We start from the raw sequence: 25,872 nt of genomic DNA, 5'->3' as shown, positions 1-25,872 counted from the left end.
GGGGGCGGCTCCGGCTCCGGAGCCGCCGCTGTCTCGCCGCTCCGCGGGGAGCGGGCGAGGAGCCAGGCACGCGTCCCGCTGCGGCTGTCGGCGCCTGTGTTGTCCCTTGGGTTTCCAGTGTCTGGATCCTCCTCCAGGGAAATAAAACATTTTCCCGTTTTACCGGGAGCCTGCCCGGCAGCACAGGCGGGGACCCCTACCCGAGGGCCGGCCGGCCGGGCATCGCCAGGCAGAAATGCCCTGGGCTAGAGGGCTCAGATCTCGCTCCCGAACAGTGGCACCGAAATCTCTGCGCGTACAGGGAAGGTTCTCCGGGGCCAAATAACATCCCTGGCGAGCGCCGCATGTCCGGGGAATGGGGACCATCGTGCCGCCTCCCAGTGCCACCGGAGTGTCCGGGCAGTGTCACGATCGGGGCGCCGCTGGTCACACAAAACACAGCATCCTGCTGCCCCTGAGAGACATTTCTTCCGGCAAAAAAAGAGAAAAAAGTTCATTTGGAACCTCGTGGCCAGTGCTGCTAACTCAGATGGTCAGGAGAGATGGCTGCAGCCAAGGAACCAAAATTATCATACATTTCACAACACACAATTTCCCAGAGACTTTATTTCATTTATGGGTTTCCCCTTCAGTCTCGGCATGGCCTCTGCATCAAAGGCACTCTCAGATTCGATGACAGTGTGTTTGGTTTGCTATCATAAAAAGAAAACAAAACAACTCACAAAAAAACAAAACAAAAAAAAAAAACCAAAAAAAAAAACCAAAAAAAAAAACCCAAAACTTTTAGTTTGAGTAACCACTGGAATTTATTTAGCCTCAGTTGTAACCACATGCCAAATACTTTCTCGTTTCTCTACTTCTTCTATATTTATCCTATATGTTAAGTCTCCACCTCTACCCCAGCACCCACAAAAATGTCTGGTTTGCTTGGCTTGTAAAAGAAAAAGATCCTTTCAAGGAAAGGATCACTTTCATGAAAGATAACACTTGGTTGTGTTAACCATATCAGCAGTGTCAGAGAAGGGAGAAAAATGGGAATTTTAAAGATGGAGAGATTTCCCGTAGCTTATGCATGTGGATTCCCAAGTCCACCCAATACCATAATTGTTAAGTGAGATGTAGAAATAGTAATAAAGGACGTCCAGGTGTAAAATGTTTAAAACAATGCTTTAATAGTCTCTACATTTCGTTAATTCCATTGGGCAGTATCATTGCCATTACATTTATAGAGCTACAGTGTTCAAGATATATAGTTTTCTACCTTCTCAATTGCCTTGTGCTGTAAATATACATGAGGAGGTGTGAGGACTTAAGGGAAAGATTTTCTCAAAGTTGACTTTTTAGACACTTGTCTAAAAAAGGGTGCAACAAATATCTGATATTAAAATACTTCTTAATCTTTAAAATAGGGAGAGACACAAAGCTCTGCAACTATCTCACACATAATGAAGATATCCCATTCTTCCATTAGTTAATACTTTTGCTGGAGGCAAAGAAGCAATGAAGATGATTTTGTTAACTGCAGTGACTTATCTCCCTGCTCAGGCAGAGCAGCCCTTCCAGTCTGAAAGATGCCCTTTGGGTTTCATGGCCCAAAACACTGATCTCGTTTCTGGATGGGTGTAGCTCCTCTGATGTCTGAAGCAGGCAGCTGCTTCATCTTTTGCACCTTTTCTGCATCTGGAAGTGACACATCCCTTAAAGAAACATTGCTCCTGTTAAAAATACACCAATGTAATTTGAGCTGAACATTTCCAAGTCGTGGGATTAGAGGTGATTCTGGTTATTAATAGTATGTAATAATCATAAAGTTCCATGGAAGGGAAGGGTCACGTTTCATACCCAGTGCCACTTCTAATCTCAAATATTTATCTGAAATTAGAAGCATCAGGAGAGAAACCACGGGATGATTACAACCTGAAGTCCATTAAAGTGCCATGAAGAAAGAGGACCTCATTTGGGAATGGCTGAAAACATCCTTATATCTGATTTCTGCCACTGTCAGGCTGGAGGATGCCTGCAAATCTACCAGGTGAGCCCCAGCCAAACAGCCTCCAAAAATTTGTCTTAAATTGCATTTTTTTGGTAATTAGAGTGAACACACTGCAGAATGACTTTCCCTAATCCCACTTTTCAGGCAGCTGATGCTTTGCATTCAATACATAGCCCTGGTACTGTCTGCATCTACATTGTCACAGGCATACAGGGAGTAACACACATTTGCTTCTTCATAAAGTAGCAAAACCTCACCTGCTTTTATTTTTTATTTCTTCTCTCAAAATGAATAGGAAGTTAGCTGTAAACATGTAGAAATACGTAGTAACAAGCTCCAAAACATGATGCAGAACAAGCTGCTTATCACTGTAACGATAATTCTGGAGTGTTTCAAGAGATGGTACCTACCAGAGCACCACCCAGCACATCACAGGTTTCAAGAGGGCTCTGGTGCTCTCCTGAAGTTCTTTACAGCCCCTGGCCTCGAGGTGAGGAGGCAGCAGTAGCATGACTGTGCAAAAGCAGGATTCTGTGGGTGAGTAGTGCTGTATGGGGTAATTTACATGCAACACAAGAGCCAAGCAATGGGCCAGGGAGCCTGGTCTGAGCCAGGGCTGCAGCATTGCTCAAATCAACAATGAGAGGTGGCTATGAAGGGGAACCATACCTGTGCCATGAGCCCTTACACAGCACCCAGGTGTAACCCTCTGGGTTCCTGGGTTTCCTTGGGAAACATCTGAAGGGCTAGTGCTGGGGCTGCCTTAGTCCTGGCAGGGTATGAGGGAATTCAGAACTGTCTCATAAACCTTGGTACAGCATAGTCCAACACACTGAACATATAGAGACACATCTCAGGACATAGTGGAACACATTATGCAGGACATTTCAATTTCAAGAAATTGAAATAAAACAATACCTCCCATAACATTATTCTCAATCATTAAAAGTCTCCTGCTTGCCTTCTATGTGCTTCACTCCTACCAATAGAAATGCCAACTCTCCCGTGCCTGGAGCAGGACTCACAATTCTTTCAGCTTTCTCTGAGCTTCTTTTTGTATGGAGGCCAATCTATTCAATGCAGGGAGGCTCTTATCAAAAGATTAAAATTCAGCAAACCTCTCGTGCTGAAGTATTATGAAATTTCCTAAAATCTGTGTCACTTTGATGGCCACTCAAGTTCAGTATGTCAAGGAGTTGAACGGTACCAGATTTAAATGTTTAGAAATCAGAAAGGCTGTTACACCAGACCAACAGACTTACATTCTTCCTCATAGCCCCTTGCTCAGCCATGAAAAGTAATGCAACACTTTCCTGAGCTTTGGAAAGATAGCAGGAGTGCTCTGAACGAACCCTCCCCTGAGTGACCTGAACCAGAGGTCAGAAAGCTGAAGAGGGCTCAGTAAAGCCAAGCCACACAAAATTTGAATTTCTTTGTTTCACTTCTCAGGACAAAGATCTGCAACTTTAACATGCATTCCTCTCTGGCATAAGATGCCTCCCTGGTGCATCATAATCAGTCACCCCTCAATGCACCAGCTGGTTACCAAGCAAGGCATTACAGAGTGCAGGAACTCAGCCCCAGAGGAAAGAAAGAGCAGGGACACCAGGGGGAATGCAAGCCTGGCAACGGGAGGCACAGCAGCTTTACTGTGGAGGATGCAGCTCAGCAGTCTTGCCCCTTTTGGTTTCGTGCTGTACCTAGTGGACTATGAGGTCCTGAAGTTGTTTATGCCACCTTTTCCAGGGATTCTGGAGCACTCTGAGGACTTACTGCTTCAGATGGCACTAACTGACCAGTTTCCAGATAAAGCTCTACTTGGGTCGACTGACGAGGTTTTAACTTGCCATAACTAACCTCAGTGATCCCTTGCTTGGACCCGGCAGGGACAGTGAGGAAGGGAGGTTTAGGCCAGCGTAGAGAAAGAGACAATGATGCAGAAATGTGCTGGGACCAGAAACTTGTCAGGGGGGGATATTGTGCACTTGAGGAGGTGCACAGTCAATTGAGTAGTTTTTCTTGGCTTTAAATATACTGTTGTCAGTATTAGCACTTAAATAAAACATTTGGGGGTAAAAGTCTGAGTGAGAACAGAGCAAGAACTGAGAGTACATAAGAGTAACTGAAAGATAAAAAAACCAACATGGCAAGCAAACCAAAACCACATGCTATGTGTGTAGGAAACAGAGCTGAGCCTACATTCAGAAAGCCCAAACACAGTAAGGTAAAAAATGTAGTTGCAGCAGCTGGACAGCCCTAATGCCAGCTTGACAAAAAAACTTCCACGTGCTATTTTAAGATTATGCTATTTTCACCTTTTCTGATCCCAGATAGATTATATTTCCCAGTAAAGACAATCTTCCTGTTCCTTTCTGGAGGGCTGGTGAGGAGTGTATTATTCAAAGCGTAGCACTTTCTGTTTTTCCTCGGTGTTTAACTCCGAGGTCTGCAACAAGGCCATTTCCAGGGAATTCCCCCTCTCCCAGAGGACCAGCACTCTGGTGACAACACGGCTTTTTCTCCAGGATTTTTTCTTGCAATTCCTGGAAACCTCCGGGCCCCGGGGGAGAGCGGCGGGCGGTAAACCTCGGGAGCTGCGGGGAGCAGCGGGGCACAGACCCCGAGCCCCGGGCAGCCGCACCGGCGGTCGGGGGCTGCAGGGGAGCCGGAACCGCAGCCTCCGGCCTGCCGTGACTCCGGCGCGTCCGGGCCCTCCACGTCCCCTCCTGTTCCCGGCAGCAGCATCCTCCCCGGTCACCCGCGGAAGCCGAGCAGACCGGACGCCGATGTCCGGGACCGATTGGCCGCTTCCCGCTGCGCTGCGCGAGGGCAGGAAGGGCTGGCGGCGGCGGGGCCCGCCGGTCCGCGAGCGCGGCGAGGCGGCGGCGGCGGCGGCAGCCGAGAGTTTCCCGCTGGACTTCACCGCCGTGGAGGGCAACATGGACAGCTTCATGGCGCAGGTCAAGAGCCTGGCGCAGTCGCTGTACCCCTGCTCGGCCCAGGCGCTGCCGCACGACCTGCGCCTGCACCTCCTGCACAACGCCTCGGTCACCTGCAACGACGGCAGCCCGGCCGGGTGAGTCTCCGCGCCGCGCCGGCCCCTCCGCCCGCGGCCCCGGCGCCCCGGCCCGACCGGCAGCACAGCGTCCTGGCCGGGTCCGGCTCCCGCTTAGGCGCCGCCCCTTGTCTGTCCCCGCAGCTACTACCTGAAGGAGTCCAAAGGCAGTCGGCGGTGGCTGCTGTTCCTGGAAGGTGAGCGCCGGCGCCCCCGACCTCCGCAACGGCGGCCACGAGCGGGGCGGCGACCCGAGGCTGCCCTCGGTGCCCCGGCCCCCGAGGGCCGCCGTCCCTCGCCCGCGAGCCCCCGGCCCTTCGGGGCGGCTGACCCCTGTCCCCTCGCCAGGAGGGTGGTACTGCTTCAACAGGGAGAACTGCGACACCCGCTACGACACCATGCGGCGGCTGATGAGCTCCCGGGAGTGGCCCGCGACCCGCGTGGGTGAGTCGCCCCCTCCACCCCGCGGGGCACCCCGAGGGACTGGGACCGGGCTGGGGCAGCGCCCTGGAAGGGGCCTGGTTGCTGCCCCGGGGTGACGCGGGCACCGGCAGGTTTTGGGTGCACAGGTACCACCGGTAATGAGTGCTGCTCTCTTCGCTCTCTTCTCGTGCTGCAGCCTCCTGGGCATCCAAATCTCCGTCACTCACACAGATCATCTAACTGAGCATATTGGAGTTTACCTGCTAGGATTTGTCTTTTGGGGAGGTACTTAAATAGGCATCACAGGCCTTTTCTGTGCTACAAGGAGCTTCTAGACGGGCTTCATCTGTAGCATGAATCAAATTCTGAATGTCAAATCTGCCTAAGGGCAAATTTAGAAATGTTCCTTCCACTTCCCTTGCCAATGTTTTTCATCATGGATGTTTGTTTTCTGTGTGGTCAGAGGTCTTGCATGAGGCTCCTACGATTCCTCTGAAATCACAGACTGTCATCTGTATGTTTTTTGTTTCTTTGTGCCCATCTGCAGGAACTGGGATCCTGTCCTCTCAGCCAGAAGAAAATCCCCACTGGTGGAATGCAAACATGGTGTAAGAAGGGACAACGGAGGGAAATAGCTTTGTACTTAAACAGCATCTCCTGCCTTTTAGGCTAGCAAGAGTGCTGCAGAGACAGGTTAAGACTAATACTTGGAAAAGGAAATTGTGTGTTTTCCCATTTGCAGCTGTTCAGCTCTCTAACACTTAGGGCTGACAAGGTTGAGAAACTCAAGTTCAATCTCCTTGGAGTTGTGGGGTAATCTAAGGAAGAAAAACTGGGGATAGCTTAGAGAACCTTCTCAAACAGCTGCAGTGGTGAATCCATCATGAGTGCTGGGCTGATAGTGTGTTACACATCTGACAATTTGAGAAGAATGTGGAGCTCCTCTCCTAGTTCAAAGAAGAGAAATGAGAGACACCAGTTTGTATATGCACCTATACAGAAGGGATGTTAATTTGGCTTCTGCAAAACAGAGACATGTGAAGTTAATTCCTGCAAAAACCTCCAGTGGTTGCAGTCAGCATTTACACTGCACTGACTAGAGTATTTTCATTTTTCATGTGAAAAACTGAAGCATAGAGAGTTTCCCTGTGACAGCCCATCCACTGTGTTGGCAGAATAGCTGAGAGCAAAGTCATGCTCCATCGTTCTGTCCACTGAGCCTTAGTGATTCAATTAGATTGATAAAATACATGTTATTTATTGATTTAACTCAGTAAAACTATTAGTGTTCAGGAGAAAATTCAAGAAAATTACGGTTGTTACTTGATGTGCAGGAAGGTAAGTTGTCAAACTGGACAGAAACTTTTCCCTTTTCCCCTTCCCAGGATTTAATTTTCTTCCAGTTAAGTGACCGCATCCTCACCCTGTTGTGCGTGTCAGAGGCACAGCAGGACTCACACAGCTCTCTCTTACAGATTCATCCCGTATTGCTCAAGTGATGTTTGGAGCGGTGCCTCTTCCAAGTCTGAGAAAAGTGAGTGTTGCTGATGGGCCGTTGCTGCCCCAGACATCACACATTAAAGGATGTGGCCAGACTTCTGTGAAACCACGCGGATGAGAAACAGGCTTTTTCTTGCTGAAGGGCAGGAAAGAATATCAAGCTACTTCCAGATAAAACATCCTGATCTCTTTAGCTCAGGCTGTTTTGACATAGTTCAGAGCCACTGCTTGAAGAGATGTTACACTGATGCAGTATGCAGGGATTAGAAGACCAAAATTCCTTTTAGATGAATCTCCAGGTTCCAGCACGTAGCAAATTAATTGCTGCAGCTGAGGGACCGTGGATTGCTGCGTGTAACTTTAGCATGGCTGACCTGAGAGGCAGAACTGTGAGTTTCATGTCAGACTTTTATCAGAAGGATATTTGGCCTTCGGCAGGAGCCATTGTGTGTCAAGCTAGAGCTGTCTGTGGGTTTCTTTGGGAAACAGCATAGTTCCTATCAATACAGGCTGCATTGCCATCGCTGTCATTCGAGCGGTGTCACAGTAAGGGACCTTCCCACTCCCTCCCAGCTCCTCGGTGCTGTTCCTATGGAGCAGTCAGTCACACAGCAGCAGCCACAGGTGCTGGTGGTGCTAAGGAAGCGGTGTCTTTGTACATGTAACATCTTGTGAAGCATTGCTTCTCTGAATTGGCTTGATGAACTGGGAAAAAGGGGGAGCAGTAAGTTGGAACTGAGATTCCAGGTGTGTGTTTGTTTCTCCAGCACCTTCCTTCTTGTTTTCCTTTTCCAAGTTTACTTATTTCTAAGCGTGGTCATAGGAAGGTACTTGTGTAATTGAGTTCACTTGGTTCTCTTTCAGGGCAGCACATTTTGTACAAGGTGGGGGAAGATCTCTTGTTAGGTGTATTTCATATAGGTGGATAAAATGAGCCTGAGTTTAGACTTTGGAAATCCCTTTGGAAAGTTCTTAAGGATTTTCAGAGAGGAAACAGAAGTCTGAGCCTGGACAGGAAGCAATTTTGTTGACACTGAGCTGTCTTCCAGATGAATATGCCTTCATGGGAGCACTGATCATACAGGAGGTTATAAAGGAGCTGGTGGGAAAAGGTCTGAGCACTGCGAAAGTGTTGCTGCTAGCAGGGAGCAGGTAGGTGTCCACAAGATTTGCTTTGTGAAGACAGGAGATTTCCACAGTAGAAAGCTGTTAAGGGAGGAGGCCCAGCAGCTCCTGAAACATTTCTTCTGGGAGTACAGTAACACTAACACAGCAAACCCTGTATCTCTAGTCAGTCTCCTCATGTCTGCACCAAGAATTCTGGTTCCTATTGGCCCATATCATAAGACACACGCCTTCTGTGAATTGATTCAGGACACCGAAATAAAAACCAAACTTGCCTCACACAGGTGCTCTGGATCATCCTGTATTGCAGAAAGCTCTGGTACACTCTGTATTACACAGGGGCGTATTAGAGAAGTTGCTAAGAGTGAATTTGTCTCACTTCGGATTATTTTAGTTTTTGAGCAGCCAACCCCCTTGGAAATGACACAGAGCACATGTATTTCCCAGGAAAGAGAGCAACAACTGGACTTTGTTTCTGAACTACCAGACTGTTACTCAACTCTGGCTTTATTTCTGAGTGTTGCAAAGCAAGGAAATAATGTGGTGTCTGCCACGTTGGTGGTGGACGGTTGGGTGTCTGTGCTGTGGGCAGGTGCAGGTGTTCATGTCACTGCTGAAGAAGGTGTGTCTACCAGCGAGGTCTGTAGCACCATGTGCGCCTCATGACTGCAGTGTTGGTGTTGCTGTTGCAGTGCTGGAGGGACAGGGGTGCTCCTGAACGTGGATCGAGTGGCAGAGCAGCTGGAGGAGATGGGTTATCAGGGGATTCAGGTTCGAGGCTTGGCAGACTCGGGATGGTTCCTGGATAACAAACAGTACCGCAGGACCGACTGCATCGATACCATAACGTGTGCTCCCACAGAGGCCATCAGGAGAGGAATCAGGTACACTCAGATGCTCTCAAGTACACTACTGTAAGAGGCTAGAATGTGGGAAAGATGTCCTCCTTGGCTGTGTTCCTTCTTTTTGATACTTAAGGAGTAGTTGTTGTCTACATCAGTGTTTTTTCAATGATTTTATTGGAAAAGACAATAAAGTCTAACTGCAAAAGAATGTGTACAGTTACAGATGCTCTAAAACGTGGTAATGGGACAGTGCTGCCAAGAAAGCTGTTCTATCAGTTGAAATTCTAGTCAGAACAGGAACTAGGATATGGAGAGGATACATTGTTAAGATTGTCCTGTGCCTTCCATTCTGTTACTGCTTTGTCTTCTAGATACTGGAATGGCATTGTTCCCGAACGCTGTAAGCTGCAGTTTAAAGAGGGAGAGGAATGGAATTGCTTTTTTGGATATAAGATTTACCCCACTCTTCGATGTAAGTACCAAAGGAGAGAGATCAAATGGATTTAGGGTTCCCTCTGTATTTTTAACTTGGAGCAATCCTTTTCCAAATTTTTTGTCTTTCTAGGCCCAGTCTTTGTTGTCCAGTGGCTCTTCGATGAGGCCCAGCTTACTGTAGACAATGTACACCTCACTGGCCAGCCTGTTCAGGAAGGGCAGTGGCTCTACATCCAGAATTTAGGTAGAGAGCTGAGAAACACCTTGAAGGATGTGACGTAAGTGTTTCATTGAGAAAAACCTGGCATATTTGTTTCTAGGGCACATTCTTATCTAGTTCCTTGTGTTCTCAGATCTCTGCTGAAAAAGGAGAGTTGTAAATTTGGTAACTGTTACATCATCTACATCAAGAATCTTGCCTTTTTCATTTTTGTGTAAAATTCCACTCTTTCCATAGTCTGGAAGGTTCAGTTCAGCAGCACTTACTTTGTCCTTCATGACATAATCCATGTTTCTGTTTTCCTTCAGTGCGAGCTTTGCTCCTGCCTGTTTGTCCCACGAGATCATCACACGCAAGTAAGTGCTTGTGCAGATCCTGCAGAGGTGGACAGGGATGCAGCCTGGGAATGCAGCTGTCCTGGCAGCCTGACCCCTCTGATGTGATCTCTATGGTTTGTCTTTTCAGTCACTGGACTGACATCCAGGTGAAGGGGACATCATTACCCCGTGCCCTGCACTGTTGGGATCGGAGCCTCCATGAGAGCAACAAAAATGGGAAGGCTCCTCTGAAAGGCTGCCCAATTCACCTGATTGACAGCTGTCCATGGCCTCACTGCAACCCCTCGTGCCCCACAATCAGGGACCAGTTCACAGGGCAGGAGATGAATGTGATCCAGTTCCTCATGCACATGGGTTTTGATGTTCAGAAGATGGCACAGCAGCAGGGCCTGGAGCCGAGTAAACTCCTGGGGATGCTCAGCAGTGGTAACTAGAGAGGTCAGAGGGGCAGAGATTGGATCAGGAGGAGAGAGACTCTCAGCCCTTCTCCCAGACTTTCTAATCTTCTTGCTAATGTTCCTGCAGGCAGATGCATGCTCATACCCATGGCACACTCACAGCTGTGCACTCACATGCTCCCACACTCTTGCACGCTTATGGTGTGTCAAGGAAAAAAAAAGAAAAAAAAAAAAAGGCAAGCAGCAATTTCTTGCTTACACTGTTTGGCTGGAACTTGTTCTCTCCCTCCAGACTCCAGGGCTAAGTTTCAGCTGGTCACATCCTCTTCCTGTGCTACACAAGGCAATCAGATACAGGGAGTAGCAAAGCCATAAATAGCAGCGATGAGAACCTTCCCCAGATCTGGGACATTTTCCCTTGCCACGAATTTCACATCATAGACTTGTTACAAGTGGTGAAAAAAGCAAGCACTGGATTTCTTCTGTCCAACTAGGAGGGAAGGAATGATTACATTACTTCCTGGAGGTTAGCATCTCATGCTGAATCACAGAATACAGACCCAGGACACGTGCTAAGGATGGACACTCTTGTACTCAATTTATTCATATTATTTTATAAAATGACTTTTTAAATACTTTTTTAAACTAAGCAAGAAATATAAAGGATATTGTAACATATTTTTTTTAAAATAACGAAGAAACCTCTTGCTACTTTGGCAACGTGGACATATTTATTTTAATATGTAAAACGCTATTTATAAGGGCTGACCAGAGAACCATACCTATGTCTTTGTAAAGTTGTATATGCTGCTCATTTGGATGGGTTATCCTGATGGTCACTTGTGCCTGGGAGAGGGCTAAGGGTGGTGTTGATATTTTGTATTAATTAGATTTCTGTGTTCCCCTTGCAGTGTGCCTTGTCATTGTTTCTCTGATGAAGAGGTTGTAATATAAGGTTTAAGTACAGAGATTTTCACCCAGCACCTGATGCTTGCAGACTTTCACAGCATTTTCAGCTTGCCTGTAATTCCCCAGGTAGTCCAGGGCATTGCACTGTGAGGCGGAGGGAGATCTGGCTTTGCTGCAGAGGCCTCTCTCCCAGGGAGGGAAATGTTTGATCAGAGCATCAGAAGCATTTGGAGCAGAAAGGGCAGAGAACACAAGACAAGCACCAACATATTTCTCTTCTAATAATTTGGAAACACACCCACCACAGCAGAGAGAAGCCCCTTTGATGCTAGTGGGAGGAGAACGAGGGAGGGATGGGGAGTGCAGGGCTGAGGTGGAGAGGAGCTGTTCCTGGGGGAGCAGTGGGTGGCTGGAGCAGAGCCTCCCCCTGCGGCGCAGGGCGTGGGGAGCGCTGCCCCAACAGCACCCTGCACGTCCCCCTGCACGGGTGCACCTGCGTGTGCTGCACTGCTGTGCATGGCCACACAGCGTGTCAGCCACAGACAGACAGTGTGGGGCTGATTTGAGAAAAATTCCCTGTGCTTTCAGACCTTGCCAAGTTAGAACAGTGGTGCTGCGTGTGAGAGCTCTTGATTTGGGTAAGTAAACCCCAAAAAATTAACCAAACTGTAGCCCTTTGGTTCCTCTTCTTGGACTTCAGGAAAAGTCTGGCAGGACCCACACACAGGTCACCACAATCAGCTGTCCTGCTGTGCATGATGGGATTAACACAGACTGAAGATAAAGAAAAATTAAAGAGAAAATGGTTGGTGCTCCCAGTGAAACTGAAAAGCAGGAAAACATCAGTGGAGTTTGCCTATGACCAGTCTGAAGATTACCGATATCCTTTATCTTTTCATGACTTGGGTATAAAAGTAGAATTGTCCCGATTACGTTTTTCATCTGTTTTCTGCTGTGCAGAAGCCAGTGACAAAAGAGTAAGACTGGAAGAATTCAGTGCCACGTGTTTGTATTCTGTGATCTTTTGGCTAGATAAGGTTCTTTATTTCTGAGGGAAAAGTGGCTGTGGTCTGTGAGGTGTGTTGCTCCACCAGTGTGATTTCTGATTTCGGGGACCTCTGCCCTCTGCCAGCCCCGACTCTGGTGCTGAGGGCTCTCCGGGGGGAGCAGCAGGAGCAGCTCGGTGTCACTGCTGTGTGCTCAGGTGAGCCATGCCCTGGAGTGTCCCCATGCCTTCTGCCAGCCCGGGCAGAGGGAAGGGGTGCACAGAAAGTGCCACAGTGCAGGAAGAGACCCACTGCCAAGAGGCCTGGAAAACTGCTAGGGGTGAAGGATCCATAGACAGTCAGGTAGGGCAGGATTTCGGGATGAAAACCTCTTCACCTGAAATTCATCAGCTCTCCTGCTGCATTTCCTGGTTATTGTGATGTTAATTGTGCAACTTCCACTCCAAATGAATGCAGGCTTTTGTACTTTTAGCACCAGAGGCCTCTCAAAGGAAAATGGAAGGGACTTGAGATGAATGAAAGAGATACTGAGGTTACAAGATGGTGGCAAAGCTGAAGGTAGGCATATTTTATCATTACAGCCAAAAATATGTACTGTTCTCATCTGAGCCATTCCAGCAGTGAAGTTTCTCTGCTTCTGTACTTGTTAAGTACTGCAGGTGAGGAGTCAGCAATGCTGCTGGGGGGTAAGGGAGGAATGTTTCTGCTATGTTGTGGTGAAAACATTCACTCATTCTCATTCTGAAATTACATCAGAAATTTTGTTTGGGGTTTTAGAGATATAATTAAGAGACTTCTGAGTACAGATGAAGTCTGGGAGGCACTGTATACCAGGAATGGCTCACTGTGAAAGCTTTGATCTCACAGGAGGGAGAGTTTGACACTATTTATTAAAATCGGTGTTCCAAAACAATGCTAAGAATATCAAAGCAAATTTTTTAAACAGTTGTATTCAGTTACTGCATTCAGAGATACAAGAAAAACTGATTTCCACAAAGTAAAAGAGAGACAGGGAAAAGTTTAAGGAAGTGTTGAGGATGGGTACTGTCAACCTTCACAGCCACAAGCTGTCACACAAAGCACAGCAGGTAAATGTATCACTGCTCCAGATCAACTGCAGCAAAGTGAGTCAGCTTTTATTCAGCCTCTGGCCTAAATCCCTTCTTTTATAGGGCTGCCTTTGGGCTTGTGCCCCCACTCAGGGGCTCTTGGGTGTGCAGGGCAGAGCTCTCGTTCCCACAGCATGGCTGGATCACAGCCCAGTGCCACAGTCAGAGCCTCCCCTCAGCACGGGGGGCTGTGTGGAGCAGCATTCCAGTGACCCCAGCGCTTCTAGAAGAACAGCGAAGGATAATCAAGAGCCTTTGATGGAGCTCGCAGCTTCAGTGTTAAATAACACCCGCTCCCAACAGCTGAGTGGGGGCAGGACTCATTCCAGAACTATTAATAAAGCCCCTATTTATACTCCAGGTTCCTGTGAACGGTGCAGCAGAAAGCTACAGCTGCAGAGCTAAAATGGAATAAATGTCAGCCTCCGAGGAAAAGTACCATCCTGTGGAAAAGGAGACAGCCAAAGGACAGCACAGGGGCAGGTTTCAGACCTGAGGAAGCAGAGAGCGAGTGGCAGCACCCTGAGCTCACAGGCAGTGGGCAGAGCCAGCCAGTCACCTCCCTGCAGCCGCAGGTCTGTGCAGAGAGCTGCCAGAGATGCAGCGTCAGAGGCGGCTCCCGCTGCTGCCGGCAGAGACCGGCGGGGTTTGAGCTGCCACTCCACCGAGCCGGGACCAGGTGTGACTCAGGGCAAAGAGTCAGAACGGACGTGTGAGGAAGCTTGGAGTGCACTGCCTGGTGGACTGGAAGGATGATGGAGAGCACGGGGGGGCCGTATCTGAACACAGCCGCGGTGACTTCCCCGGTAGGAATAGCTCGGCTGCTGCAGATGACCTTTGGGTGCACCACCTTCAGCCTGGTCGCCCACCAAGGGGGGTTCAGTGCCGCCTACGGCACCTTCTGCATGTTTGTCTGGACCTTCTGCTTCGCCATCACCGTGTTCATCATCGCCTGCGAGTTCACACACCTGCACAGCTGCCTGAGCCTCTCCTGGGGGAACTTCACCGCTGCCTTTGCTATGCTGGCCACGCTCATGTCCGTCACGGCTGCAGTGATCTACCCTCTCTACTTCGTGCAGGTGGGCTGCTACCCCATCGGCTGCGAGGTGAGGGATTTCCGCATCGCAGCCAGCGTCTTCGCCGGCCTCCTGTTTGTCACCTACGCCGCCGAGGTGTTCTTAACCAGGGCAAAACCAGGACAGGTCACCAGCTACATGGCCACCATCTCTGGGCTCTTGAAAATCGTTCAGGCCTTTGTGGCCTGCATCATCTTTGGGGCACTGGTGAATGACAGCCAGTATGGCAAATACGTGGCGACGCAGTGGTGTGTGGCTGTCTACAGCTTTTGCTTTGTGGTGACAGTGGTGGTGGTGGCCTTCAGTGTCACAGGTAAGACTGCCTTGCTGTGGTTCCCTTTTGAGCGTTCTGTGGTCATCTACACCTTTGGGGCAGTGCTGCTCTATGCGAGTGCTGCAGTCATCTGGCCAGTGTTCTGCTTTGACAGCAAGTACGGCTCCCCACGACGCCCTGGCCTCTGTGCCAAGGGCAAGTGCCCCTGGGACAGCCAGCTGGTGATTGCCATCTTCACCTATGTCAACCTGCTGCTCTATGTCTTGGACCTGGCGTACTCCCAGCGCATCCGCTTTGTCTCACACATCTGAACTGTGGGTAGGCCTCTCAGTGTGCAAAGGTGGGGCGAGGGCAGAGAGCTGCTGGGCAGGCATGCACACACCACCATCAGCCAAACTTCAAGTGAGGACTGCCTGCACTAACGAATTAGTGACCTGGAGCAGGTGGGCTGCAGCTGACGCAGAGCACAGCCCAACTGCCCCACGGTCCTGCCTCATCTGCCCGGTGCCAGCGCGAAGGAATGGCACAGCTCCACCTGCATCTGCAGGCAGCAGGAGGGCTTGTAGCCACAGCACTGGGGCTGCAGGCTACCAGGTTACTGAGCCAAACATTAGGAAAGACATCAAGGATTTTGAAACTGTTAACCAGTGCTTAAGAGTAACCAAGTGACTACTCAGGAAGTGGAAAAGTTAAAAGCTGCATGAAGGAACACCAGATCAGGAGATGAAAATCAATCCCTTGGAGTCTGGGTTAGTTTGGACTGTGTTGGAAGACGTGGAATGCCTGCAAGTGTGGGCAGTTCCAGTCTGAGTGTTTCTGAGAAGAGCATCATAGCCATAACAGTATTTTGAAGGTTGCCCATGTTTTCCCTTCCTCTCTTTTGCTGTCTAGCACAGAAAAGGAATATCCTCAAGCGCACACCTTGGAGGAGCTTATTTAATTTAACACTCCTATTTAGCAAACACTGAGTCACTACAGAAATGAAAATTTATAAATTCGGGTTCTACTGCTGAGAATCAGGTTGCAGAGCAGAGCCAGCCTGCAAAGTAACTGTATGTGACTGCCATCCTCACTTGAGCAGAGCAGAAAATACCTTGGCATGCGCTCTGTCTTGATTCACAGGCCACCATTTCCTCACACTGGGGTCAAGGGGTTTTTTTCTGGAGGCTTGAAGATAAATTCTGGGGGCATGGGAAAGGGGAGGCATGGTCTCACAGAGCTGCACCAGAGACCAAACCATGCAGGGAAGGGGCGCGGGCAGGATGGGACACGACAGAACTTGTACATGGTACCCCGGAGCAGCTCAGGATTCCTGAGTGCTCTGCATCACTGAGGAGCCAAATCTCCCAGACCCATCCCTGACAAAAACACCCACTTTAAAGTTCCACACTTCTCAGCTCAGATTTCAGGCCCCATAGGAATGTTCACTTGTTGCAGGGAGAAGCCAGAGTGTCCAAGTGCTTGTGCAGCACATGCAGACTTGAGTGCTTTGATTAAAATCTCCAGTAGCTGCCTGTCAGAAGCAAGATTTATTTTTTAACCAAAACAAAATAAAGCTGAATGGCAGATGTATGCTTACATCTCCTGAGATCTGTGTGCTGTCATCCTCCTCTCCACACTCATTGCAGCAGACATGGCCCCTTCTGCATGAAGGCAGAGCTCACTTTATTCTGGGGTACAAAGCTTGAACACAGACCTGAAAAAGAACAGACACAACACAGCAAGACCTCTGAGGAGATTCTTTGCAGCAGAATGACTCAGGAATAAGGAAGCAAAGTTACTTTTCATCAGTGCTTTGTGTGGGGTTTGAAAACCAAAGGGAAAACTTGTTGGGACAGATGATGTTGAATAATTCTGAGCAAGGACCAGCCCTTAGCAGTGAGAAGCATCAGCCAGGAAATGGGACTAGAATCAGGATCCAGCACAGAGGAACAGCCTGCTAAGGGGGTTTTCTCTTCTGTGAGCCCCAGTGAAGGGCAGGAAATCTGGAAGATGTGGTCCAAGAGGAGGCTGGCAGGGCAAGACCCAAGGCTATCTGCTATAGATATAAACCAGGAGCTTTATCTCTTGCCACCCAAACAAATTATGGGTTGTACAAGAACAAAATGCTAACTTGGGAAAGGAAATCCACTTGTGTTGGAGGAGTCAATTTACAAGAGCCACTGTATACAAAGGGTCCTTTGAGCACTTGTGATGTATTCCTGTTCAACCCATCAATATGGACAAATTAAGCTGTGTATCACTTGAAAATTACTTTTTTGTTTGCTTGGTTTTGGGTTTTTGGTTTTGTTTTTTTTTGGTTGTTGTTGTTATTACAGATCACTAAAAACCAAACAGGTGCCTGTGAAGGACCATGGCTTTTGTTATAAAATCCAACCCACTGAGCTCAGGAACCATGCTTGAGGAGAGCCCCATCCTGCGGGCTCTGGGGGGGCTCTGGGGGTCAGCAGAGGCAAGAGCCCAGGCAGGGGGTGCTCGTCCTGGGGATGGCACTTCCAGTCCTCAGGCAGCAGCAGCTGCTGGAAAGCTCCTTGGCTGACAGCATGGGGCTGAGCCTGGCACTGCTGGCTTCCCACTGGGAAGATTTTGCACCAAGTAGGAGCAAGAGCAGAAATATGGTAAAATCTGACAATGCCATGGGTTGATGCAACTTACACCCAGCCAGGGTCAAAGGGCCAGAGAGAAACTGGCACTTGGGAAAGAATGAGGGCAAAATGGAGTGTCTTCACAATAAGGGGAAAGAGAATTTAACGTGGAAATCATGATCCCACTGACTAGAGGAGTGGAAACACAAGTCATTGCCAAGAACAGTGTGTTCAGATTTAGCTTTCTCATCTGCCAGCCAAAGACTGAGCAAAAAATGTGAACATGGTCAAAATGGCAAAAAAAGATTGTGTGGACAACAATCCTCTCTTTTAGCAGAAAAAAAATATAATGAAAAAAAAATATCAAAACCTCATGCTTCAGTGGTTAAAACATTCCCCAACCATTGGAAACTATGAGATTGCCCAATCCAGAACAGAGAACATCTGATATCTACTCATCAGGATTTACCAACCAGCTCTGCCATGATTCAGTTCTCCGAACCCCCTTCATTTCCAGAGTGCATCTCCCCCCTTAATTAACAGATGATGATCAAGGAGCTCCCCATGAACCAGGCTGCCCCAGTCACCAACCATTCCCAACCTCTTTTGGTGAACTGCTGTTAGGATTTATGTGTGTTCATTAATTATGGACTTGTGGCTGCAGCCAATCTAGACAGCACCCAGAGGATTCCAGCATGGATAGACTAAAATCAGAATTGTTAATGGGTTTGGTTTGGGTTTTTCTCTTCTTTTTTGGAAGGCCAGGGTTCAGTATCCATGAAAGATCATAATTTAAGAACATTTATCAAGAGGGAAAACAGTGAGCTTATTTCTGTCAATAAAGAAGCAAGAAAAAAAAAATAAAACCAGAAAACAGTGAGCTAAGATGATATTTAGGGAAAAAAAATCACTGCCTGCTGCCTGAGTTTTACAGGAACATTTCATGCAGGCCCGGCCCGCGGGGCTCGGGGCAGCGGGGCCCGGCCCCGCTGCCCGCCGATTGGCTGCGCGCCCCCGTCCCGCCGCGCGGCCTCGCCTCCGTGCGCGCGCGGCCACGTGTGCGGCGGCGCGGAGATGAGCGTGGGGTTCATCGGCGCGGGGCAGCTCGCCTTCGCCCTGGCCCGCGGCTTCACCGCGGCAGGTGGGCGCGGGGCGGCTCGCCCTGGCTCCATGGGGGCGGGTGGGCACGGGGCGGGGGGTGCGGTCCCTCGGGCTGACGCGCGGCGTCGTTCGCAGGGGTCCTGGCTGCGCACAAGATCACGGCGAGCTCCCCGGACACTGATCTGCCCACCGTCAGCGGGCTGCGGGTGAGTGCGGCCGGGTAGCGGGGACCGGCTGGCGGCGCTCCCCTCTCGGGCCATCCCGGGGCTGAGCGGTCCCGTTTCTCCCCGAACCGGTGCAGAAAATGGGAGTGAACTTCACGGTGAGCAACAAGGACACGGTGAAGAGCAGCGATGTCCTCTTCCTGGCCGTGAAGCCGCCCATCATCCCCTTCATCCTGGAGGAGGTGGGCCCCGACATCGAGCCCCGGCACATCGTGGTGTCCTGCGCGGCCGGCGTCACCATCAGCTCCATCGAGAAGGTGAGACGGGCCCGGGCCGCGCACGGCCGGGCTGGTTCCGCTCCTCTGACCCCCAGGAGCCCATGCCACGGACTTGCGCTGCTCGTGCTGCTCAGGACTAAGGCCACACAGCAGCAACCAACCTGCTTTTGGTCACCTTTGTCTCTCTTCATCGGCAAATGCTGTTAGAGGTTTTATCCAGCTCTTCTCTCACATGAAGTGCTGTCCAGTCATGTTTGTTTTAACAGCAGTGGGTCATCTCCCCTGAATTTCTGCAGATTTTATGCCAAGTGTCTGCAGGAGCTGTTTTGGAGATCTGGGGGTTGATGTGGGACTGAGGCCTTTGGGATACTGATTCCAACCTGGCTTTGCCCAGCTCCTGCTTTGCTGGTACTGACTAAGGCTTCACATTCAGGGAAGGGCTGCTGTGGCTCAATGCAGGACATTTGAGATACACAGGTCTCTCTTTTCCTTCTGCTTGTGTTGTTCTTGCCCCTGGGGGGGGTCCTTTCCTGGACAGCCCATTGATGAAAAATATGCACTAAAGCTCATTTTTCTCCCTTCTTTCTTTCTTTCTTACTTTCTATCTTCAATGATTTTCTGCCCTAAGAAACTCTCTACCTTCTGCCCCACACCAAAAGTGATCAGGTGCATGACCAACACCCCTGTGATAGTCCGGGAAGGTGCTACAGTCTATGCCACTGGAACCCATGCGGATGTGGAAGATGGGAAGCTTTTGGAACAGCTGATGGCCAGCGTGGGCTTCTGCACCGAGGTGGAGGAGGACCTCATCGATGCTGTAACGGGGCTCAGTGGCAGTGGCCCTGCGTATGTATGTGCTGTTTACTCAGCTAGTGCCATCTTAGGGAGAGCACTTGGCTTTGCCTGCCATGGTCTGTGCAACTTCAGCTTGACATTTTTTTTTCCCCACCACCCACATTTGCAATGGGACATGTATCACAGGTGTTCAGTTTGGGACAACAGGAGAAATTTTTTAAGAGTCAGATGAGTCTGAAGTCCATAGCCAGTGTGCAGTTGTCCATGTTGCAAAACTTGGGCCTGTAGTTTGCATGATCAGAAGCTGAATTTCTCCCATTCCCCCACTCCTGAGCTGGCACTAGTGGGAGTGACACCTGGCACGGCATCCATGAAGGGAAGGGGGTAGGCTTTTGTCCAGTCTGTGAGTGATGAGAGTCACAGAACAGTCCTGAAGCTCTGGATTCTCTCTTCCCTAAGACTTACCAGTCCTGGAGCAGTCTTTCAGTCACCTTTTCCTGTCTGGTCTCAGGCGTTCACTGCCCTGGACGCTCTCGCAGATGGAGGAGTGAAGATGGGCCTTCCCCGCAGGCTGGCAGTTCGGCTGGGAGCACAGGCTTTGCTGGTCAGTGTTGCCTCTGCATAACACATCTGAGTCTGCCTGCTCTTTGCAGAGCAATCCACACATCACGCTTTGAGATGGTCTTGGTGCTGTGGCAGAACCTGCTTTAAAGAATGTGTTTGGTTTGAATGCACACAGGTTCCTGGTGAGGGGCTGTAGGAAGTGTCCGCAGCAATCTGCTGGTGCTGGTGGTGGTGTGGGAGCTGGGGCCTGGGAAACTCTGCTCCTTTGCAGGCTTCATCAGCTCTGAAAAGTGTTTTGGCAGCCTGCAGGAGCCCAGGTGTGCCCATTGTGAGTGCCGGTGCTGCTCTGTGCAGTGGAGAACAGGAGTGTGTGAAGTGGCTCTGGCAGGTGTTTTCCTTGCTACAGGGTGCTGCCAAAATGCTGTTAGAATCTGAGCAGCATCCGGGTCAGCTGAAGGACAACGTCTGCTCGCCCGGGGGAGCCACGATCCATGCCCTGCACTTCCTGGAGAGTGGTGGCTTTCGCTCGCTCCTCATCAATGCTGTGGAGGCTTCCTGTATCCGGACAAGGTGGGTAACTCGGAACTAAAGAGCTTGCAAGACTTGCCCCCCGCCCCCCACTCCCCATCTTATTTTTTCTGTCTTCCTCTCCCACTACCCCATGGTAGGGAGCTGCAGCATTTGGCAGACCAAGAGGAGATTTCCCCGGCAGCCATAAAGAAAACGCTGCTGGACAAGGTGAAGCTGGAGTCTCCTTCTCTGTCTGTGGCATCTGCTAGCAAAGTCAGTCTGTTCACCAGCAAGAGCAAGAAGAACTGACCAGGCTGCTGTACTGTGGCAGTGCTGAATGTCAGTGTCCTGGTTGCAGCCAGGACAGGGTTAATCTTTGCAGTAGCCAGGAATGGCGTGGCCAGGACCCTGGTTATTTTATACATCATACACATGGGCAGAGGGGAGGGCAGGGTTTGCAGCAGGGGAGAGGGGCTGAAGAGGGGTGGGGAGAAGGGGTCCCTCTGGCTGGGCGCATGAAGTGATCAGTGGGAGTAGCATCATGTTAGGCGTGGTAAGCAATCGTGTGTGAATCCTTCACCTCTTCTACACTCTCCTTGTGTTGCTGTTATTATTGGTTTTCTTATCTCATTACTGCTTCTAGTAAATTGTTCTTGTAGCAAACCATGATCTCTACCTTTTGTGCCTCCAGTTCTCCTCTCCAGCCCACCACAGAGGGAGAGGGACAAGAGGGCACTGAGTGAGCAGCATGTGGTTTTGAATATTTCAGTGGGAATGATAATACAGGGAATGCCATTCCTAAGCCACAACTGTTAGTGTTCTCTGTGTTATTTCTCTTTTGTCCAAGGAAAAATGCTCACTCAGCATGTTGGTGTCCCCTGTACCAGGCTTGTGGCTTGCAGCAGCTGTAGCAGAGGGTTTTTAACCTGTAGTGGGGCTGGTGAGCTGTCCCTGGCACTGGTGTTTTCTTGGGCAGGGGTAATACTTTCATCAGAGCTTTGTCAAGGAAATCATTTGTCCAGAAGCCTTGGGTACTTTGAGTACTCAAACAGTGTTTGGGTGTCCCATGCAGAAGTTTTTTATAATAGAATTTTACAAAGATGTTTCAGAGGTTTCATCCTCTCTGGCCCCATCTTGCACGTGCTGTCAGAGCTTATGTCCTGTCACTGCTGTTACTAGCTGGAGCAGATGCTGCCACACAAACACTGTGCTGCATGGTGCACCAGGGGCTGGGCCCAGAATCGCCTCTTGGAATGGACCAAGTGCCTCTGCCCAGTCTCCCACCCCACAAAGAGACATGTGGTGTGAACATCAGACCGTGCTCCCCTCCTCTCTGCTCAGTCTGGTTTGGGGGACCGTGACCTCACTCCCCCTCCTTTACTGCCGGCCTTGCTTGTGTGGTTTGGCAGGTGGAGGCGTAGTGAGTTTTTACATTTCCTGCTGTCTCTGAGGTGCTGGTGATGGTAAAGTGTTTTTAGTATTAGGCTTTTGGCTGCCAACAAGGTATGACCCTATAGGTGTGACAGATGGTCACGCCTCTTCCCTCTTTACATAAAAACTGCATCTCTGATGAGAGCTGTGGCTAATCCCAACTGTTTTGACTGGGGGTATCCTTTGCTGCTGGTAGTGACCACTAGGTCAGGAGTCCTTGGGTGTCGTGTTCCTCCCAGGATCTGTAATACCTGTGCAGACAGCTGGAAGTCAGATGGATGAAATGCTGCCTGATGCAAAATGCGAGGAAGTGTTGTGGAAAGAGTTTCCAGTTGGCTGAAAAAGTGGGATGCAGAATGAATGCCTGAGCTTGAGCGCCTCTGCAGGGAGACGGGGGAGGCCCCTGAGTACTTCCAGAGACAGAGCTGTAGATGAACTTTCTAGGTGGTTACAGACCTGTAAGTGAGCCGGCCACCACAGCAGATGGAAACACAGCCCGTCAGGGGCTACAAGAGCCCTGCACGGCCTGCGGTCACATCCCGTGTGCTCGGAGCAGAGAGCAGCGGGGCTGCTGCAGGATCCGGGCCCGCCGAGCCCCCGCTGCTCCCGCGGGCACGAATTCCCCCTAACCCCTCCTGTCCGACCGCTGCACCGTCCGCTTGCCCCGAGCCCCTCGGCACGCTCATCCCGTCCTCCCTGCTGTGCCTGTGGCGCGGCAGCAAACAGCAGGCGCCGGTGAGCGCCGTGCGCCTGCGGTCCGGCGGAAGGGCTGGAGCGCACCCGGAGCGAGCCCGGCGGGACGCGGGAAAGCCGCGGGCCAGAGCAGAGCAGCGGCCCCGGCCCCGCCGCCGCGGGCAGGGCTGGCGGCTCCGAGGGACCGCGGCCGGAGCCCGCGCGGAGCCGCCGGAGCCAAGGGCCCCGCCGCCGCGGGCGGAGGGACTGCGCGCTCTGGAACGCGCGATGTGCAACGGGCACACCGGCAGGAGGCTGGCGGCTGCTCCAGAGATGGCGGGAGCTGATCCGCGGCCGGCCCAGTACTTGGGTGGAGCGGCAGCGCTGGCCCCGGGACGCGCGGAGCGGAGCGGGCCGGGCCGGGCCGGGCGCTGCCCCGCTCCCCGGAGCGCGGCCCCCTTAAGGCCCGGGGCGGTTTCGCCGGGCGCTTCATGAATGGAGCCACGTGACCCAAATATCACGTGACGTGTCCGTGAGCGGCGGCGGCGGCGGCGGCGCTTGTGAGTCCCGGTCCCTCCCAGCGCGGCCTCCCCGCCCCGCCCGGCCCGGCCCCCTGCCCGCCGCGCCCGCCGCCCGGCCCCGCCCGCAGGCATCGCGGGCGCAGCCGGCCCCTCCCTCCCGCGGCTGCCGAATGCCCCGATCATGTTGCAGACCGGCTGCCCTCAGGCCGAGCCTGACCCCTCAGCCCCGCCGCTCCGCCGGTACGGCTGCGAGCTGGCCCCGGCGGGGCCTCGGCTCCCCCCTCCCGCCGGGCGGCCGCCCCGCCGCGGTGTTCGCCGTGGTCTGTCGTTCTTCTCCCGAGGACGGGAGGGCCGGGAGCGTGAGGAGCCAGCGGGGCGGCTCGCCCGGGTCCCAGAGCAGAGGCGGGCAGGACAGCCCCGCTGCCCGCAGTCGGTACCTGATGCTCCGGCTCCTCAGTAGCTGCAGCCGTGCCGGTGGCGGTGCTGCTCCGCCGGGGCTGCTCCGTGCTGGGCGCTGCGGTGTCCCCGAGTGGAGCGGGCTCCCGCGGGGCTGCGGTGTCTGAGCGGCTCCGGGGGCTCCGTGCTGTGCACGGCACGGCACGTCTCCGGCCGTCCGGGATATGTGAGCTGTGTGATCGGAGGAGGGCACTGCCAGGGGTGGGAGGGAGCCTCTCAGAGCTGGCCCTTAGCTTTAGCAGTGTGAGCAGAGCTAAAAGCAGCTGGGTGGGCAGATTCCTTGAGGAAAAAATCGCTGTGGAAGTGCTCAGGGTTGGGTGACCTCACCAGGGGACCCCCAGGGTGGGGAACACAGAAGGCACTGTCTTGGCTACACACGTAATTTGGGGAGTCATTGGATGAGACTGTGTGAGCCAATTTGCCAGCAAGCAAATAAGCAGAATATGAAATCCATGCTGGGAGAGAGTGTTTCTGTGCAGTGTGCCCTGTCCCTGCTGACAGACCACGGTCCTGTGCCTGCCGGAGCCCATGGGGGAGCACAGCCCTCGCTCTGCCCCTGGAGCAGGCGATGTCACCGTGTTTACACGGGGCTGGTGGCAGGTTCTGCACCAGGAGCGTGGAGAGGGGTCCGTGTTGGATCGTGCGTGGTGCTGTCAGTTCCCCGTGTGCTGCCGCTGAGCTGAGGGGAGAATTGGCTGTGCTTGTGCTGAGTTTAGGCCTTTTGAGCTCTGGGGAAATGTGTCGAGGCTGCAGTTTCTTCATTGCAGCCATAGTGTTTGGCACTTTTCAGTGTGATCTTTCTTCAGGAAGCTATCAAAAGCTGAACCATCAGCAGTCTGGGGAGTAAGGCGAAGTTTGGTCTCTGCTATGTCACCCGTTCTCTGGGTGTCCTTTTGGTGAGCCCAGGTTAAAACAGGACCCTGCAAACTCTTGGGGTTGCTCTTTCATTCTGCTGACTGCCTTACATGTTGCAGCACCTTGGAGAGGTGGGATCACCCGGTTTTTGGGGACAATCCTGTTGCAGCTCTGCTGGCTGTTGTGAAAGGCTCCTGCCTGAAAGGGTATTGTGTTAGAGTGTGCAGAGGCAGGAATGAGTAGCTGCCTCTGCTGTGTCCAGCTCTGCCAGTGCCAGCCGTTCCCCAGCCTGCTGAGGAGCACTCTTCCCAAGGCCCTGCCTGAAGCAGCATGCATGTGCCCTGTTTGTTTCATTTTGGCTCTGCTGTAATGAAGACAGCCTGTGTGCTTGCCAGGCAGCTGTAAATTCCTTAATGCCACAGGGCAAGCAAATTCCTGTGGTCTCACTGACCATACCTGCCCTTGACTCCTTCCACTTGCAAGAGGAGGGGCACAGAAGTGCTGCAGGGGCAGGCATGTTGGTCTCTCCAGCTATTCCCTTTCCTCTCCCCTTTTCCCAGCAGACATGTTGTTTACCAGGTAGGAACAGAAGGAATAAACAGCACTCTGGGAAGGAGGGAAGAATTGATTTTGTGCAGCAGTTGCTTGTATGCTGCCTGTCCTGTCTCACTGCAGCTGCCTTCCTTGGGCAGCAAATGACCGTGGCTATGCCAGTGTGGCTGAGTGTAGCAGACATCTTGTTGGAAGGAGCATTGTCCTCTAGGTATATATAAATAGCCTGGCTCCTGGCAGCCTGCAGGCTTCAGGAATATCTCTGATGGTGTTCTGGGGACTGCTAGTCCTGTTCACCTCCCGTAGGTCACAGATGCACTGGAGGGAGCCCGTGCCACGGCTGCTGAAAGAGCACTAAGTCACATTTACTGATGTGTGCATTTGGTTCTGGTCTGTAACTGGACATCAGTCCTGCTGGGGGTAAGGCAGGGGCAGACTAAATTGTTGTTTGACACCTGCGAGATGAAAGGGGCAGAGGCACCTGTAGGCTGCACAGGAATCCTGGCCAGGACTGAGAGAGGAATGCACTTTGGGCTGTTTGAGGCACAGCCATGTCTGTCAGTAGTGGGTCAATTCCTTGGGCAGTGAAGTAGCAGTCTGAACTGAAAAGCCTGAGGGGAGGAGGTATGTGGGTAAAGGAGCCTGGGTATAAATCTCTGTAAAGCAGGCCTGGGAATTGCT

At 51.5% G+C, this 25,872-nt stretch overlaps 3 protein-coding genes across 5 annotated transcripts; all 3 read left to right on the top strand.

The window, feature by feature from the left end:
* Positions 1–4,822: 4,822 nt before the first annotated feature.
* Positions 4,823–11,242, top strand: NOTUM (notum, palmitoleoyl-protein carboxylesterase). The gene is made up of 11 exons (XM_039716083.1): positions 4,823–5,069; positions 5,193–5,245; positions 5,397–5,492; positions 6,019–6,079; positions 6,947–7,005; positions 8,021–8,123; positions 8,789–8,980; positions 9,313–9,413; positions 9,507–9,654; positions 9,905–9,952; positions 10,062–11,242. The coding sequence occupies exons 1-11, from the start codon at positions 4,933–4,935 to the stop codon at positions 10,366–10,368; spliced, it is 1,305 nt and encodes a 434-aa protein (XP_039572017.1). The 5' UTR covers positions 4,823–4,932; the 3' UTR covers positions 10,369–11,242.
* Positions 11,243–13,609: 2,367 nt separating this feature from the next.
* On the top strand, positions 13,610–16,295 carry MYADML2 (myeloid associated differentiation marker like 2). Its single transcript, XM_039716091.1, has one exon. The coding sequence runs from the start codon at positions 14,110–14,112 to the stop codon at positions 15,016–15,018; it is 909 nt and encodes a 302-aa protein (XP_039572025.1). The 5' UTR covers positions 13,610–14,109; the 3' UTR covers positions 15,019–16,295.
* A 1,979-nt stretch (positions 16,296–18,274) lies between these two features.
* Positions 18,275–21,370, top strand: PYCR1 (pyrroline-5-carboxylate reductase 1). 3 transcript variants are annotated; one of them, XM_039716089.1, is made up of 7 exons: positions 18,276–18,433; positions 18,529–18,599; positions 18,695–18,874; positions 19,464–19,685; positions 20,142–20,234; positions 20,601–20,764; positions 20,863–21,370. In XM_039716089.1, exons 1-7 carry the CDS (start codon positions 18,367–18,369, stop codon positions 21,011–21,013), a joined length of 948 nt encoding a protein of 315 aa, XP_039572023.1. In that variant the 5' UTR covers positions 18,276–18,366; the 3' UTR covers positions 21,014–21,370. The 3 variants fall into 3 exon arrangements, with proteins under 3 accessions (XP_039572024.1, XP_039572023.1, XP_039572022.1); XM_039716088.1 differs by having other exon boundaries at positions 19,464–19,681; positions 20,090–20,234; positions 20,863–21,367; XM_039716090.1 differs by lacking the exon at positions 20,863–21,370 and having other exon boundaries at positions 18,275–18,433; positions 20,370–20,744.
* Positions 21,371–25,872: the final 4,502 nt, after the last annotated feature.

This window comes from Passer montanus, unplaced genomic scaffold, assembly GCF_014805655.1.
Source record: "Passer montanus isolate IOZ18808 unplaced genomic scaffold, ASM1480565v1 scaffold35, whole genome shotgun sequence".
NCBI classification, from domain to species: domain Eukaryota; kingdom Metazoa; phylum Chordata; class Aves; order Passeriformes; family Passeridae; genus Passer; species Passer montanus.
The sequence above is the reverse complement of the archived record's forward strand: the minus strand, read 5'-3'. Positions and strand labels throughout refer to the sequence as shown.